Below are 18,650 nucleotides of genomic sequence, written 5' to 3' on the forward strand. Positions count from 1 at the left end.
GATGCCTGGATCCAGGGAGCTCTGGAATACGAGACGAGGAGACAGAGGAGAGGGCCTGCACGGCCAGCTCTGGTTGGTGGTGCTCCTGGGCCAGCCCCACCGGCCAAGGACAGACTGGCTTCCCTGTGACTATGTCCCAAAAGCAGAGTCCCCATCATTTGTTTCATGGGACTGAGTGGAAGTGGGAGAGTTTCTGATGTCCTGGACTGCATTACCTAAATTGCACACTCAGCAGCTGGTCAAGTGGATGTGAGAAGCAAGTCCTACGGCCCCAGATCACTCCGTGGACTATGAGAGGTTACCGTCAGTGTCAGCGCTACCAGCTGTGTTCCTTACTGCTGCTCCAGGATTCTAAGGTGGCTCCTGCCCTCGGGTCACACAGGGTAGCACCACCTGTTTATCATGGGAGTTGGGTAGGGCAAATAAAATGCGGTGTCACCATGGCTGGCACCGAAATGACCTTCTTCACTGCCAACTCATCACAATTGACCACTTCTTGGGCTCCACCTCTCTGCAAGGTTAGGTGGTTGCCCACCCCTTCCTTCTCTTTAACCTCTCCCCCCCATTGAGGGTCCATCTTCTGCTGTAACCAGAAGGACCCTTCTCCAACTATCCTCTAGCTTCTTGTGAAGCATTAAAAAAAAAAACCAAGGAGACAGATTATTCTGGGCCCCTCCAACTCAAAATTCAGGCACTTTATAATTTTTCTGGGACATCTCATGGTGAGACCTGGTGTTAGGAAAGTCTTTGTGAAAGCACAGGAAAGTGATTTTAAGGTAGAAACAGTGTTCAAAAGAATGAGTTCCCAGGCTGCCATGTCAATAATAAGGATATCTATCTGAGTTTATATCCTATTATCGGGCAGTCTTTGCTTTGCATGACAGCTCATGAAGTAACTCACATTTCTCACGCAGCCCTGCATTTCTGCTCAGTCATGATGAGTCAAGCTAGACAAGTGCTCAGTCAGGCTTCTCCCCACACTCCTCTGAGAGGCCCTCAGAAGGCAGCAAATGTGCCAGGGAATTTACTTCCACAGGTCAATGAAAAGCCAGAAGCAGGCAAGGCTTCCCTGCCTTTGACAAAGGGAAAAATCCCTCAGAAATATCCTCAAAGAACTAATTAGCTGAAGAACACATGGAGTTTATTTTCTCCACAAGTTTTCAGAAACTCCCTTAGAAACAATAAGCGTCTACATTCTGACCAGTCATCATTCCTCAAAGGCCCCAAAAGATTCATGAACAAGAGCTTTTACCATATGTTCCAATAGCCACTCAGAGAAGTGGTGTAACCACCTACAGAAACAACAGCAGGCATGGGCCTCAGCTCTTGGTGACACAACTAGCCTTTGCTGGGCCGGTTGAACCCAGGCTTAGAAAATGAATCAACTGACTTGTAGGCAGACTCTGGGAGAGCCCAGTAGGTTAGGAAGGCTAGCCTCGTTTGGAAGGAGCTTCCATATTGGCCACTGTGAATAGGAGGGATGGCACCAACCGCCCTCTATGGGACTTGAGCAATATCTTTCACACACTACCTGGCTCATTCTTAGATCAGTTCCCAATGTGCTGTTGCTGGGTCCAGAAGCAGGCAGCAAATGAGGCTGCAGGGACATGGAGAAACCAACCTACAACCCTGTCAAAAGAGCCGTCCAGAGGCCAACTATGCCTTACAATCAATGGAGAAACAGAACAACTCGAAAGGTTGAAGAAAGAGGTCGACCTGAACAAGGTGTAAACCTCTCATCTTAGTTGCCTTCCCCACGCCATGCAGAAAAGCAGTCAGTAGCAGTTGGGCACTGACCAAGCAGAGACAGGGACCTCAATTTTGACTGAGCCAGTGCCTTGATCCACCAAGGAAGCTTTCCCTAAACGCAAGTTATCACAGAGGGGAAGGCAACATCATGGGCTTTAACTCTATGAGCTGGGACTCTAGATCCCTGGGGTCCAAATCCCAGCTCTGCCCGCTACATGTTAAGCAACTGTGAGCAAATCACTTAATATCTCTACCTTTTGGTTCTTCATCTGTAAGATAGGAAATTAGTATATCTATGTCATAGTATATATAGAGGGGCAGGAAATGAGTTGATATAGGTAAAGGGCTAGAACAGAGCCTGGAAAGCGAGCAAGAGAGCCTTTCTCATCCCATTCCCATCCCTAATTCCCTTGGTCATACAACCATGCTGAGAAGCAAGGCGGGTCTTGGCAAGAACACAGCACCACAGACCTGAGTCCTGATTCGGCCTTTTCCTTTCCCTGATTATGTATCAAGGTATCTCAACACCCTGATGGATTGTTTCTGTTTCCAGGCTTTGTAAGAATGAGGACGGATCCATGTGATGTACCTGGTTCACAGCCGCCTAATGGCAGTCATCACTGTTCTTAATGAAGCACCCCAGGCACCCACTAAGGAAATGCTGGCTATGAAGGGAAGGGAAACCACAACTTCTAAACCAGTTTTGCAGGCAACTCCTGGGAAGACAGCCAGTGCCCAACCGTGTCACAGGTAACTGACAATAGAAGAAAGTGCTATGAGTTCATTTCTGACTAAAGTCTTATTGGGGATATTATTTCATTTGAGATGCTGAAGACATTTAATTTCCATTTTATTCAAATTAGCTGGCTTTGCAGCCCAAGTAGACTGGGGCTGTGGGATGATCCTGTTAGGGTTTAAACCCCTGTGGCTGTTCCTTTTTAAACCCCTAGAGACACAAAAGTTCTCTTCCTAGAGTTTGAGCAGCAAAAATCAATTTGAAAATGTGTCTAGTATATCTCTTACTTTTACTGTAAACCTCACTGAAAATCTGAAAAAACTAAGTTATTTTAATTCATATGATGGGGAACTCCTAGAAGAATAGGTTAATTTGGTCAGTATTTTAAAATCCTTAGAAGTTTGGGTTAAATATTAACATTATTTTTAAATTGGCATATGGTTTCTAGAGTGGAGTGAGCCATTTCCAGCTACAGAGTCTGATTTATGATTTCTGAAGCACAGCCCCAGACATAAGGATCAGAGCCAGGGTCACACTTAGGGAAGAAATCTCAATAATGTCTTTGATTTGCTAACTTCAGACCATTTCCTCCTGATGTCAGCATGAAAACCATGACAGCATGAAGCAGGCAGTCCTTTACAGACAGCACACAAAAGAACCAAGTGGGAAAGCTCATTTTCAGAACACCCAACCTAAAAAAGAGGGAGGCAGAATATTATTTAATCTTTATTACTAAAGTCCAAGGTGACACTGACTTGTTATTAATTGATTCTGAGGTAAATGACCAACTGTTTGCCAAACAGGGACATCCAAGGGTCAGATCAGAAATATGTTGAATGAGAAGCACCAATGCGAGTAGCTTCGAAAGGTCACAAACTCCAACCTTTGCCTGAGTTCAAGCCAGCCAAAATGGGCCGATAGGATGGAGTATGGCTGGCTGTGCTTCTGGGAGGGAAAGGAAGTCACAATCTAGTCTTTGGAAATATGGAGAAGATAATTCAAGAAATATAAAATAAATCTGATAAAGTTCCCACAAGTTTAATGTCATAAACTCTGCAAATTTGAAGATAAACTTAAGCATTTATTAACTGACCTGTAATTCCAGAATTAAAACTTAGGTTATTTATTATTTTCTTCCATCAAAACTGAGAAGACCCCATATATAAAAGCAACTCCCTGGACACCACTTGAGCATGATGGGAAGTTTATTGTAAGCAATCTGTGGGTGCAACATTGTTTTCATATATAATGTTCTAGCCTGAAATATGTGCCGGCTGATATGCATGTGGGCAACTACTAAGGGATGAAAAGCAAAATAAAAAGAAATCAGTTTACAAAAAAAAATAATAATAATCTTCAGCCTAGGAAAACAATGGTAATGTTGGTACCCATTTAATGACCCCGGTTCATCGACACACAACACTTTAAGGTTGAAAAAGACAGTTGTCTCTGTCTTACAAGTGGAGAAACTGAGTCTTAGAGCGATTACAGCAATTGCCCAAATCCTCACAGAAATGAAATAGCAGAGCCAGGAATTTGAGCCTAGCTCCATCTCTCTCGGAAGTGTGTTTTTAAGCAGTGCATGGGCCTGTTCTGTTCCATCCAGTCCTGATTTTCAACTCCTCCTGTCTGTCTCAGGGCAGACTAGACCAAAATCCAGTGGCCAAATCTTTAGTCAGTGCTTCATGCCCAAATTCCAGGCTGGCATGTCCAACTGCAGTCTGGACCACATTTCCAACTGGATAGCCCTCTAACACCTCAAGTTCAATGTTTCCAAAATGTTGGAATCATCTTATCACCCTTCCTCAGCCTCAAAAAAGCTGCTCCTCCTTTGGAACTCTTTGTTTTGAATGGCAGGGCCCTGCTCTCAATTGCTAGGACTCACTCTTTGAGAAACTGCCCTTTCATTCCCTCCACACTCAGACTTCTCCCAGGACCTCTCTCTCCTCCCCGCTATTGCTCTAGCTCTGGTTGCTGTTTTCCTCACCTCTCTCCTTTTCAGTTGGTTTTCCCCATGTCTTAGCTTTCCCTTTTCCAACTCTGCATTTCCAGTCATATCTTCCCCAGATTAATCTCTAATCATGGCACTACCCTACTCAAAAACCTTTACAGTCTCCTCTGCACACCTCCCAAAATATAAAGTAGTCACCCTTGCCATTTGATGTTCCCCATGTACCCACAATGCAACATCCACAAATACTCCAACATGTGCACCATGCTTCAATCAAACTGAATGAACAACTTTTCCAGAAACATTTTATCACCTGGCACCTTTCCTGACATGACGGGCCAACCTGAAATGCTCTCCAGCCCACAAGCCTTATAACCATCTCTTCCTGCCCGTTGAGATACCCATCTTGAACCTCCACAATCCTGTGCATTCACTTTGTAATTTTGGCACCTCTATGAAAGCATCTTTCAGAATCTCTATTGTGTTTCAAAACTAATTCTATACTTATAGTATATTTCCTATAGTATAACTTCTGTGTCATTCTCATCTCTCAGACTTTTCTAGAACTCTGTATTCTTCAAACAGTGATTTGGAAACATGTACAAAAGGAATCAACTGAACAGGCCTCAAGCAAAAGCCTGATCACTGGTGCACCACTTTCTCCCAAAAGAATGGAAACAGAGAAGTGGGAGACACTGGAATTTGAATCATGAATCCATCAGATCCACCTGCAGGCTGCCTACTGGTCTCATGAGAGAACAGCAGCCTGGCCAACCTCCATCTCTTCTGAGAGTAGACCGAGGAGCAGAAACACAGAGATAAGGCTTTAAGACAGCGGTTCTCAACCTGTGGGTCACGACCCCTTTGGGGGTAGAACGACCCTTTCACAGGGGTCGCCTAAGACCATTGGAAAACAAAAAGATATTTACATTATGATTCATAACAGTAGCAAAATTACAGTTATAGAGTAGCAACGAAAATAATTTTATGGTTGGGCGTCACCACAACATGAGGAACTGTATTAAGGGGTCACAGCATTAGGAAGGTTGAGAACCGCTGCTTTAAGAACAGGTTGGCTCTAAGACAATGGCTTTTTGTGATACAAATCTTAAATCACATCAAAAATGCAATCAATAGGTGAGATCTAGAGTTGGGTCAGCTTTAACTGATTTCTAAAAAATAAAGGAAGAGGTGTGTGGTTTGGTGAAAGAACCCAGCATGGGCACAGGCCATGTCATCTTGTCTTTCCTGGCCTCGTGGTCCTCATCTGTACAAAGAGATGTGGGACCAGGTGAATTATGAGGCTTTCAGCTTAAAATGCTATGATTCTACGAATATCTTATTAGGAATAAGAAAAGTGGCTAAAGAGCAACTACTAGTTGACACAGAGAGAGGAAGAGATAGAACGAGTGCTCCAGCTGTGCTCTGGGCTTGAAACTCCTGATGTTTCCCTGATGAGACATCCATGGTTGAGCACCATAAACTGGTTCCTGTGAGATTCCTGCAAATCGGCAATCATCTTGTCATTCTGGGAACATGACCCTCTAGGGGAAGTGTTCAGCACTAACAAGCTATTTGCAGGCATTCTAGCCTTTTCATCAAGAACATCAAAGCCAATAATGCATGTAATTTGGAGCCCTGACTTGAGATCTTGTCTTATTGCTGCCACTCCGAGTGCATGTCATACTGAGACACCAAACTCTTATTTTACCACAGGAGTACTTAAGTATTTAAGTGTCCATGCAGTGGAACACTAGGCAGCAGTTAAAACAAAGGAGGTGGGTTTATATGTTCTGACATTGAAGGATGGTCATTATAGACGGTTGAATGAAGAAAGCAAACTGCAGAAGAAAATGTTAAGTGTGATCCCATTTTGTTTGCTATTTACATATGGACATATGTAAATACATATCCATGTATAAACTTAGATGAGTATAAAGAAGGATCTAAGAAAATAACCAGTAAAGTATTCATGGAGGACACCCCAGGGAATGGATAGAGGTGAGTTTCATCTTTCCCTCTGTGTTCTTCTGAGCATCTTGAATTTTTGCCAATAAGTACAACGTATTAAGCAGTTTATAATGATAACAACAACAGTATTTTTTAAAATCTGGTATTCACAACTATCTAGTCTACAAATATGTATTTTACATAGCCTAAGTGAGTACCCTTTGTCCAGGTTCCACTATCACTAAGGGCCTCACAGTCCCAATAAGACCCCATTATCTGAGGTTTCTTAAAAGGTGGGAAAGATACACCTCAAAGCAGATCTTATATTGCCAAGTTTCATTGGAGTTGTGAAAGGTATTGACACATTTTAAAAATAATACAGGAAGTGACAAGCACTCTTTTTTTAAAAAGCCCCCTGGTTCTCAGACATAGGCAAAGCTGTGAGGCCACCTCTGCTTGCTGTAAATTAAATGTCAAGAGTTTAACTGACTGTGTTTCCTAAAGCAACAGTTCCTTAGAAATGCATTATTAAGAGGGGCCATAGGTAAAATAGTGATGGAGTCACCACCTTCCTAACATACCTGTTCCAATTCCTCCCCTAGCTAGCTAGGCCTATCCCTGCTTGACATCTGAAAATAAATATGACCATAAACTCCTTTTTAAGAGTCAACTCCATCAACCCATGCTGTGGGACCAAAGTCAAATAGCTTACCAGTAAAAGAAACCAGATTGCAGAAGTTATAATTTTTCACATCAGCCATGAACATAATGCACAATTTTTATAGTGTCCCCGAGTGGGAAATGTTAGAAAGGAGTGGGGGCAATTTGAAAATCCAGTTACCCTTCAACTAAACTGAGGACCAAATAAATACAAAAAAAAAACTTGTGCACACCAGAGTAAACCAAAGGGTGTTTGTGTTACTTACAAAAGCCTCACAAGAATGTGCCCTTTGAATCCCCATGTCCTGTGATTCCTCTGCTACATGCTAGGTGATCTGCAGACCTGCAGTATGGGCACCACCTACCACAGAAGAACTTCTTAGAAATGCATAGTGTCAGGCCCCACCAAGACCTCCTGCACCCTTTGCACACAGCACTGCTGCTCCTGAGAGCTCTGGGAGTGCAGGCTTCCTTTCAGCCTGCCTGGGAGTTCCCTGGCTCCTAACAGGACTTATTTAGGCTCACGGAGATGCTAGATTAGAAACCCTACTTGGAACCCCCAATTTCATAGGGAATGAAGGAGGTCAAAAAAAGAAAGAGAAAAGAAGTCACCGCGCCAGCACTTTTTGTATGAGGCTAGAATGGGTATGGCTAGCAGGCCAGGGGCCCACCTCACCAGTCAGCTTCACCAGGAGGAGGCTGCGATGCCGAGGCGGGCTGCTCAGCCCAGGGGAGAGGGCTGCAGGATGGAGGCAGGTGTGGGCACCTCCAAGCTCAAGGGAGAGCCTTGCGTGCAGCTGGGCAAACCTGTGAGAGAAAGAGGAGAGAGGAGGGAGGGAGAGAGAGGCTGATTCTCAGCTGTCACAGAGACAGACAGGCTGACAGCAGGAGTGCCAGAAGACCAGACATCCCAGCCGGACAGACAAACAGGATGAGGCTTGGCGATATGAGGCTTGACTCACAGGTTCGCGATGCCGGCCTTGCGCACGGCGGTGGAGATGGCTTTGACCGCGGTACAGAGAGAGTTGAGCAGCTGGGTCATCTCGCCGGTGCCGCGGGCCTTCCTGCCCTCTTCCATGACAAAGCGGGTCAGGGTAACGATATTCGTATCGAAGGCCGCCTGGTCCGTCATGCTGGAGCCGGGCTGTTGCGCGCTGGGCGGCAGGTGCAGACAGGGACGAGGCAGCGAGTACGCGGTGGAAGGACAGACCACTGCGGCAGAGGGTCAGCACTGCTCAGAGCGCAACTGGCACAAGACAGATCCCCGCCGGTGTGTTCTGGGGAAGCCTATAGGCGCCAGGTCAAAGTCCCCGCCCCCGCAACACCTCCGCGCCCGGCCCCGCCCCCTCCAACGTGCGCCGCGCCCCCTCCATCCCACAGGACGTCCGGAACTTTTTCTCATCTTCCTTCCTCCTCCAGCCTCTCTGTCCCCACCTCCGGCCCTCGCCGCCACCTCCACTTCCTCCGTTGTCGCCCAGCCAGCCTCCGCGCTCCTGAGGACGGCCACTAGCATTGTGGACCGTTCCTGTGGGCCACCTGCATTATCACTGTCAGTCCCTGCAATGACCAGTCACGGAGGTAGTACACGATTTCCCCCCAACATAACACGGAAGTTCGGAAGGTTACATAACTTCAGTGTAGAACAGCTGGTAACTGCAGAGGCTCTGACAGCTGCCGTTCCCTTCTCTGCGGTCGCCACCTCCCCCACCCTTATAACCATCTCTTCCTGCCCGTTGAGATACCCATCTTGAACCGAGCCCAGTAGGTTAGGAAGGCTAGCCTCATTTGGAAGGAGCTTCCATATTGGCCACTGTGAATAGGAGGGATGGCACCAACCGCCCTCTATGGGNCCCCCTGCTCTGTGTCCTGTCCATCCCTGTTTGGCCTGTCAGCTGGCTCTTCTGGCAACCTCAGGAGAAGAGGATTTCCCTGTCCCTCACCTGTCTGATGGTCCATGCCTGGATCCTTAGTTCAGGCCTCTTCTCAAGATTCCTGTAATTCTAGAGCAACTGGGGAGACCTTAGTTTCCAGTATCTGCGTTTTGCAGAGAAAACAGTGGCAGACACAGGGAAGTGTCTCCAAGATACTACACTGAGGCCAGTGGCTCAGTAGCCCATATCCTGACCATCACTTTGTGGCCACAGTGCTGTTGTCCTAAGGCGGTTCGGGCACTGATTCATGGAACGGTATTTATTGAGCACCTACTATGTGACAGGCACTGTCCTATGCACTGGGGATAGAGCCTGAATAAAAGATAAAACACCTGCCTTCTTTGATCTTTTTAACAGAGAGACAATAAAAATTAAACAAATAAGTTAGAATGTTAGATGAACCATAAGTGATACAGAGAAAAAAGAAATAGGGGATTTTGCAGAGGAGGGGTGGATTGTTAAATAGAGGAGTCAGGGAAAACTTCACTAAGAACGTGACAGTTGAGCAAAGAGCTGAAGGATGCGAGGCAGGAGCTGGTGGAGATATTTCCCAGAGATATAGGTCCTAAGGTGCACAGGCCCTGAGGTGAGATTGTCGGGGGCATGTTTGAGGAGTGGCTTGGAGACCAGTGGAGCTGGAGTAGAGCTACCCAGGGGTGAGATGGAGGAGATAAGATCCTGGAGGGGAGGGAGCGGGTAGGGGTGAGGCCTGGAGGATCCAGTGAGGTTTGACTTAGACTAGAAGGAAACCACTAGAGAATTTGCAGTAGAGGAAAGGCATGATCTGCCCTTTTGTCTTCATACTCTGGCTACTGGGTTAAATTAGATTGAAGAGAGAAGGCAGTTGCTCTTGAGGTTACTGAGAGATGGTGATGCAGGAAGGGAGCAGTGGGGGTGGTAAGAACTGGCTGAATTCTGGATTGAAGGTAAAGCTGACTAAGATTTGTTGACAGATGAGATGTGAGAAAGGGCAGTTCAGGATGATTCTAAGGGTTGGAGCCTGAGCAATTGAAAGGGTGGAGTGGCCTTCAGCTAGGAAGACTAGGAAGGGAGTACTTTGGGGGCAGGGTTGAAGATTAAGAATTAATTATGGGATACACTACATTTGGAATGCCTAGTTGACATCCAAGGGAATGTCAACTACAGTTGGATTTGTGAGTCTCGAATTCAGAGAAGTCCACACTGGAGATATAAATTGGAAAAGCTCACTGATGAATGGTATTTGGAGCCATGAGACTGAAAGGGATAAATCGCCAAGGAAGTGAGGGGTGGGCTGAAAGCCAAGAGGTGTGGCATCCAGGAGCCAAGTAAGAATGTGAGTCAAGGAGCAGGGCTGACTCTTGTGCCAAATGCTGTAGATAGGTCCAGCAAGATGACACCTGAAAACTGACTACTGGATTCAATCATGGGGACCTGGCTGGTGTGTTGATGCTGGTTCCCAGGATTGTCAGATGGGGACCTCTGGATGAGGGCAAGTGGTGGTACCACCAGGAAAGATGGTTACTGTCTCTTCATAGCCCAAGGGGGCAATGATACCACTGCAGAGAGAGCAGACCTTTTAAGGGTCCACTTAACTCTTTGCACCTCTGGCAGCATTTTACGGGAACTGCTGCAGAGGGTTAAAGGGGAGAAGGAAGCCTTGGAAGAGAAATATTTCCTTAACTATAAAATCTGAAATGTGATGACGTATTTTTGGCCTTCCAACTAGTTATAGCAGCTCTGTTCAAGAGTTTGTCCCTTTATGTGTCAGACATTTAGTCCCTCAAGATCTCAGGTCAGCCAGCACTGAAACAGTTGACTGGTCCAACCCGCCCCCCTGAAGTTTAATCCCTTTGAAACCATCCCTGGTAAGAGGTGAAAAGCTCAGGACTGGGGTTGGGCAGGCCTGCTAGATTCCCAGCTGCAGCCCTCACCAGCCTAGAGACCTCGGTCATTACACAACCTCCTGAATCCCAGCTTGTTCATCCGTGAAGTGGGATTATTGTTCTAGCTGGCAGGAGTGTCACGAGCATGACGTGAGATGATGTTGGCAGAGTGCTCAGCTCTGGGCTGGACACGGGACACACCAAATACAAGAAACAGACCTCTGTCTACCTTAGTTATTGATGTTTGTCACCCACCGGGATGGGAAACCCAGCATCCACAAGGCAAACCATCCCCTTAAGAATAGGCGACTTTGCATGGTGGTCAAGTACACAGGCTCTGGAACTAGAAGTCCTGGTTTGGAGCCCTGGCCTTGCCCCTTACTGGCGGTGTGGGTCTATGCAAGTTACTGACCTTGCTGGGCAACAATTCACGCATGTGAATGGGTCTAAAAATTGTGGCCACCTCAAGCAGATTATACAAGTGATGCAGATGAATTGTTTAAGAGCGATGCCCAGGGCCAGCCGAGAGGCACGTTGGTTAAGAGCTGGCCTGGGACACCAGAGGGCCCCAGTTCATTTCCACATATGAGGGCCAGTGACACTGCCCTCTACAGCTAAGATGCTGAACAACAGCTCAACCTGGAGCTGGGCTGCCATGAGACACTGGTGGCGGCATAGGCTGCAGCCCCTGCTGCAGTGGGTTGCCATGGGCTACCGTGTGTAGCCAGCAGCCAGCGTGAGCAGCCAGCAGCCGCTGTGAGCAGCTGTCCAGAAGCCGGCGACTGATCTGCCTCACCCGGGAAGAGTGCAATGATGATGCCAACTATGGGCCAGTGAAGCGACGTCCTCCACAACTAAACTGAAGAACAAAAGGACAGCAACTTGTCTGTTCCCCTTCCCCCAATTCCCCAGCGCTGTTCCCATCCCCCAATTCCCCAATTTAAAAAAAAAAAAAGAGCCATGCCCCATACATTCTATATGTTTCTTTCATTATATGGATAGTGTCAACTGTTATTTTTATCTGAACAGAAGAAAGAAAGTTCCCTTACTATCAAAAAGGGGCTGAAGGCACATGGTCATGGATAGTCTTTGCCTGTATTTACCTGTTGTGCAATTATGTCTCCTCCATCATGTGGGTTGATTGTGATTAGCTCTTTTCAGGGTCAAAATGCATAAATTCATCACCTGGGTATTAGCCAGAGAAGGAGGAAGGTGCTGGACCAGAGGAAGGCGGGCACCTCCACACATAAGATCTCTCCGCTCACCTCCACCCACCCCCACTGCACAGTTGCTACTTGCCGGCTACAATGATCTCCCCTCCTCTCTCATCACAAAACACACTCCAATTCGCACAATAGTGCAAGTTTTGAGTACTGTAGTACTCATGTTGTAACAGCTCTGTCCTGTGAAGAAATAGCGATCACCCTTTCCTCACTGGGCTCCGACCCTAGGAGGCAAGCTCTGGTTTGTGCCAGAGACAGGAAGTTGAGAAGTAAGTTGGAATGATCACTCACCACCCCACTCCCACCCCTGAACCCAGGGCACTTCTGCTTACTCTTCCCCCGGAGGGTGGTTAGTGAATGTGACGGAGAAAGAAGTACTAAGCGGCTGTCCACAAGAGGGATGGTAGCAGCCCTTTCTTAGGTGACTCCCCAGCTCCTGTGGCCTCAGTGGCCTCATGCCAGTAATGGAAATAGGACCTGTAACCTCTGAAGCAGCAGAAGCTAAACAGTCAAGCTGTGGAGCTAACACCTATTCAGCACCTGTTAAATGGCCAGCACTTGCTTTAAATATTTTCGCTGCAATGTTCGTCTATAGCCGAACAATATTTCCATGTCGTGACTGCATTTGACTTTACCCCACAAGCTCAGTGCTCCAGAAAGGAAATTTAGGAAACCAGATGTATATTTTTCTATACTTTTTGTGTTTATCAAGAATGAATAACAATAGGAAATTTTTATACTTGAAAATAATCATTTATTTTAATAAAATGTAGCACTTTAACTGCATTTGCAAAACCTGGATTTCTGACACATTTTGGAGAACAAACTTGAAATCAATTAACACAGTGAAAAGGTTAACCAACACAGCACCCAGTGATGTGGCTTGTACTCATGCTCCTGTCTTTACCGATGAAGGAACTGAGGATTTGGAAGGTCAAAGAACTTGTCCGAAGCCTGTGGCCAGCCAGGAAATGGCAGAGGCAAGACTCAGATCCTCGTCCCCACATTGGCACTGGGCTGCTGGTTCCCTGCTGGGCGGCAGTGGCCTCCATGGTGAGGCTCTGAGCCTGACTGTAGCTTCAAAAAAAATCTGCTTTCTGAATTGTCACCCATTAGCTCTAGAGCTACTTCTTAAGCCTGTGTTCATTCATTTTTTTCACTCAACAAATAGTTATTGAGCACCGGCTGTGTGCCAAAATCATATCACATGCTGAGGTTATGACAGAGGGGTATAAGTCCTGGCTCCCTTGCCCCAACTCAGGACAACTCTGAACGGTTAAGCCAGGTTCAGAGGTCCTGGCAGGGCTGGCTGAGCCTGTAAACAAGACAGACACATTTCTGTCCACATGAGGCTTACTTGCATTCTTTGTGAGAGAGATAGTTAGAAAACAGAATCACATAATAAAACAAAGATACAAAACCATTTCAGGGTGCAAAACGTGCTATGAAGAACATAAAACAGGGCATTGAGGTAGAAACTAATCAGAAGAAGATTTCTTACAAAATGACCTCTGATATAAGACAGGAGGAATGGGACAAGTGAAGAGCTCACAAAAGAACATATAGAAGACAAAGCAGAGAAAGCAGCAGGTGCAAAGGCCCTGAGGTAGCAATGATGTGGTATATTCAAGAAACAGCAAGAAGATGGCCAGTATGGCTAGAAGGGTGGGCAAGGGAAGAGCCATAAGAAATGGAGTTGGGAAGGAAGGAAAGGGCCAGATTATGAAAGACCTTGCACATCGTAGCAAGACACTCAGCTTCTCTTCACAGTGTGGGGGAAAGCCTCTGGAGGGTGTTAGGTTGAAGAGAGATATGACCTCATCTAAATGTGTAAGAATGGACTATAGGGGGTCAAGGCAGAAGAGGGGAGACCCAGCAGAACAAGCTTAGTCCAGCTTCTATTAATACTTGATTGCCTGTTGAATATGTGAAGGCCTCTGTCATATTTCTCATAAATCTTTACTTCTCCACTAAATACTTTCAGTTCCTTTAACTGTTCCTCATATGGCAAGGTTTTAAAGTTCTCCCCCTCCTGCTTAGGACTCATTGACTCCTTGCAGGTCCTTCCCACGTCCTGTTCTATTTCTATGATTCCTGCTCCCTCTATCCGCTCCACCCCATGTTGCAATGGTCCATTCTCCTATCTAAAAAAATAATTTCTTTTCTTACCCCTGCTGATAACACTGGAAACAGGCTGATTATTGCAGCAGCAGGATAGGGCAGAGGGGGAAGTTGAGACATGGTTCAGCAGCAACAAAGTGCTCAGCCAGCCCTGCTGGGATCTCTGAAGCTAGGCTAGCCCTTCAGAGTTGTCCTGAGTTGGGGCAAGGGGGCCAGGACTTATATACCCATGCCAACTCATCACTGGCTATAGGCTGCCCTGAGAAGGGGCATGGAATGGGATAGGTAGCTCTCTTCTGTAAAGCAATAGACCCAGGAGCTGGAGAACAAGTTCTTTGTCCTTAGTGAGGAACTGGGTAGCATGTCACAGCATCCACTATAGTAAGCAAAGAAGATTAGAACTAGGGTGAGAGGCAGGGGTCTGTCTCTGTATCTGTTGGCTTTCCTTTCCTCTGTGTGTCATCACTCTCAGACATCCCTCCCCTTGAAGTAGCATGCATGGCCACAGGCATTTCCAGACCTGTGTTTTACCAGCTCAGCTTTCGCCCCCTGGTTCCAGCAAAAATCCAGTGTTGAACAATTACTGGCCCCAATAGGTGACCATTCCTCTGCCCATGATTGTTTTGATAGGGATAACACTAGATCTGGTCTGATTTATGCAAGATCTGAATAATTACAAACATTAGTACTTTGCCTGTTACACAGATTCAGTGAAATCATGAATAAAAGCGCGGTGCCTGGCACTTTGAAAATGCTCCGTTTCCAGCTGCCGCTGCTATTGTGGCTGGAATTTGGAGAGGTATGGAGGCTTGGAAGCCAGGATACAACATCCTGGGGCTAGGGGAAATATGAAGCACCACGAGACAGCTGAAGGTGAGTTTGAGTGACAGTGAGTAAACCAGGTTGGCAACGTGGAGAGTTTCAATGAGGAGCAATAGTAAGCCTAGAGAGTAAATTAGCTGAGACTATGGAGGGATGAACATAGAGCAAGGAGTTTGAAGGTTGTCCTTAAGCCACTGCTTCTCCACGTAGGGTCTGGTCTGCAGTATTTGTTACCTGTCCGCGATAAATACAGAAATTGGAAGTAAAACGTTATAGTAATTGGACTGAATAGATGTATATTATATTGAATCTAATCATAAAAGATTGGGACCTGTATTTATGTCTTTCTTATTTAGTTTTTCAAGAAACTCATTTTTATTGTACTTTTCAAAAGCAATAACCCATGATGCATTGGAAAACGTTTTTTAAAACTGGCTCTTCACCAGAGATAGTTTGGGAAGCACTGCGGAGGCAGAGGGCCATCAAAGTTTTGACAAACGACATATTACAGGATTCTGTTTTTCCTAGAGATAAAACTGAGGGTTGATTGAAGTGAAGAGAAAATGGAGGAAGAGATACCAAGTAGGAGGCTCCGTGATGGTCTGGGTGGGAGTCGATAAAGGCCAGTGGGAGCTGAGATCTTTAGAAGGAAGGAATCGGGAAAGAGCCTTTTTTTCTACCAGGGTCTTGACTTCATTAGAGCTTTGATGTTTAAGAAGAATTATAATGAATTTGGTTCATAGGTACTGATCTACTCAGGGGCCCCATACTTCAGACACCATATAGAATAAATTCGAAACTCTGAGGACGTATTTGGGCAAGATGACACTGCTACCCGTTTGACACACAGACCTGTAATCTCGGCCCTGCTGCATGCCTGGGCCACACATACAATCAGGCCTCCTTTGTCCTGCTTCTGAAACAGCTCTCCCGTCCCCTTCGTTCTCGCCAGTCCCTGTCCTTAAGTCTCTGCCCTTAAGGCTTAATTTCTCTTGAAGGCACTCAGATCTTATTACTCCCTCACCCCAAAAGCTCTCATGACTCCCCATTGTGTGGAGGGAAAAATAACCTAACGCTTGAGCAAGACATTTAAGACCACCTCCACATGTCACCAAACCCCACACTTCAGCCCCAACTCCCCATTCTTCAGCTGTCCTGCTCATGTCCTCCTACAGCTCACTCTGCGATGATGAATTTATACCTACTGACTTGGGCAAACTCTCCAAGGCCACTGCCCTACACCAAAGGATGCACTGGGAAACCTTGACCATTTCACGATCAGCCTGGGTGCTCGCCTGAGTCCTGTCTTGCACATGATGCCTTCATCGTCTCCGGAAACAAGAGGAAAGATCAGAAAGAGGGCATAAGGAAGCCACCATAGGCTGGGTTTCTTACATGTGTCCTCGCTGCCTGTCACTTAGTTTAATCCCTACTTGGAAAGGAAGGAATCAGTGCAGAGGCTTCAGGGCCTTGACTGCACAAGAGCTTGGATGTATAAGAGGATTATCACGAATTGGATATGTAGGCACTCATCTAGTCAGTACGCCCCAAACCCGCTGAGGACTTTGGCTCCACTTACAACAAAGAAAACCAAAGCTTAGACAGGTTTACTATTGTACCTAATGCCACATAGTGATAAGTAACAGAGTGGGGATTTGAACTCAGGCACTGAACAAACACGTTGCTTCTTTATCATCAGATGAGACAGAGCAGGACAACACCCAGATTCCAGGAACGGCTCTGCTAGATACCAGCTCACTTAAGAATATCACTTAATCTCTTTGGACCCAGCTTCCTCATTGGTAACACAAAAGGGTGGAACCAAATGTTTTTGCAAAACTCCTTCTCTTCTTGATTCTGAGTAATAATAATAGCTGATGTTGTTGGGTGCTTATTATGAGTACACGCCTAGCATCATGTTTTTAAACAAATTATCTCATTTGGTCCCACTCGTCCCTATAATTAAGTGTAGCTATGATTCGCCTTTGACAAATAAAGAAACTGTACTTTAGAGAAGTTGTGTAGCTCTCCCAAGGCCACACAGCTAATAAGCAGGGGAACAAGGTTGACACTTAGACAAGCTGACTCCAGAATCCACAATCTTAGCCTGTCTGGCTTCCAGGATCACCGAGTCAAGTCATGTGTGAGGCTGAGTGCTCTCCTACCTCAAGGCTGGGTCACCTGCTGCTTCATTCCACCCCTGAAACAGTCCACCCCTCTCTGCAAGCTCACTTGTCCTGGGTAAAATTCCTGGACGTCAGGCAGGTCTCCTCTCCAAGGCTAGCTCCCCAGGGCTGGGTCAGCTACCCTTCTCTGAGCCCCCACTGTCCCTGGACCGCCTCTGTCATCTACTTATTACAGAGCTCTGTACCTACCCAATTACTTTTTCTGCTCTCTATGCTGGGTTCTCAGCTCCAAGGGGACAGGAACTGGTCTTGCTTCCCCAGGGCATAGAACATGGTGAAAAGAAAGTGCTTTCACTTTGGGCAGCACTTGCTGAGGAGATAATCGAAATTGAATGGTGCTTAATCTCAACTGGCTCTAAACAGCTGAAGTGACCCAGGATGCTAGGCCCACACTGGAACTCACTGAAGACTCTTTTTTGACCAGTGAACAATGAGACTTTTTCTAAACCATCCTATCCAGGGTGCACGTTGTCCATTCTTAATTAGCATAGCCACCACAAAACCTATTTTTTCTCATTCTTATAACAAAAACCTTGAGTTTTCTCCTCCCAGAAAACATGTCAATGAATATCTTTACTGAGGTTTTCCCTTGCCTCGCAAGTAAATGAACTCAACATTATTATTACTATTATTCCTACTATTGTATTTAAATATGGCTCTGATGATCTTTGTTTTATCCTTTGACAGCATGTGGTAGGTTCAATAAATATTTATTGAGTGTCATAAATAAAAATAACTGTTGTATCAGATGAGGGATAATCTGTACTTGGATGCCTCAGGAACCAGGAGGAAGGCAGAATCAATTCTCGCCAAGATAATTGTGTAAGTGTTCACAGAAGTGATGGGGTAAACTCAAGTTTGCTAGTTATTCTTTACTTTTTCCTAATCCCAAACCCTCTTTGTTTCAGCTTTTTCCAGTATAGATCCCATGAGGCTTCATTTCAATAACATTCTTGGCAACACTTGGCGATGTGTGACATGGAGCATTGTCATGATGGAGGATGATTTATGGCACACTTCACAACACATCTTCTCTCAACCGTAGCTCACACCCGACTGATGGCACCAAACAAGTTGAAACTTGTCACACCCTGTTATTAAGGTTTGATGTACTGCTTCCCATATTGAAGATCCCTGCCTTTCCTTTGGATGGCACTCAGCAGCAGCAGTCACTACAGTTTCTGATCACAATGGAAAGGCTCTGTGTCACACATCACTTCTGGAATATGGCAGTTTCTGTCAAATAAAAACATTACGGTGTGTCCTCATCATCTACGTTATTCACTGGATCTGGCACCATGCAATTTCTGGCTCTTCCCCAAAGGCAAAACGATTCAGGACATCGAGGCAGCCATGACAGTGCAACTAAAGACACTCATGAAAGAGGAAAGTGGCAAGAATGATGGGATAAGTGTGTTTGAAGCAATGGGGAATATTTTGAGGGGGATTAATGGCA

The 18,650-nt window shown here is 46.0% G+C and overlaps 1 protein-coding gene across 1 annotated transcript in view; it reads right to left on the reverse strand.

Moving 5' to 3' along the window:
- FBP1 (fructose-bisphosphatase 1) overlaps window positions 1–8,333 on the reverse strand; it is a 26,257-nt gene extending 17,924 nt beyond the window's left edge. Inside the window, exon 1 of the mRNA XM_019668809.1 lies at window positions 8,009–8,333. Coding sequence (XP_019524354.1) covers window positions 8,009–8,178 — 170 coding nt within the window. The 5' untranslated portion in view covers window positions 8,179–8,333. The remainder of the gene's footprint in view (window positions 1–8,008) is intronic.
- Between the last annotated feature and the right edge of the window lie 10,317 nt (window positions 8,334–18,650).

The sequence above is a fragment of the Hipposideros armiger genome, unplaced genomic scaffold (assembly GCF_001890085.2).
Source record: "Hipposideros armiger isolate ML-2016 unplaced genomic scaffold, ASM189008v1 scaffold_539, whole genome shotgun sequence".
NCBI classification, from domain to species: domain Eukaryota; kingdom Metazoa; phylum Chordata; class Mammalia; order Chiroptera; family Hipposideridae; genus Hipposideros; species Hipposideros armiger.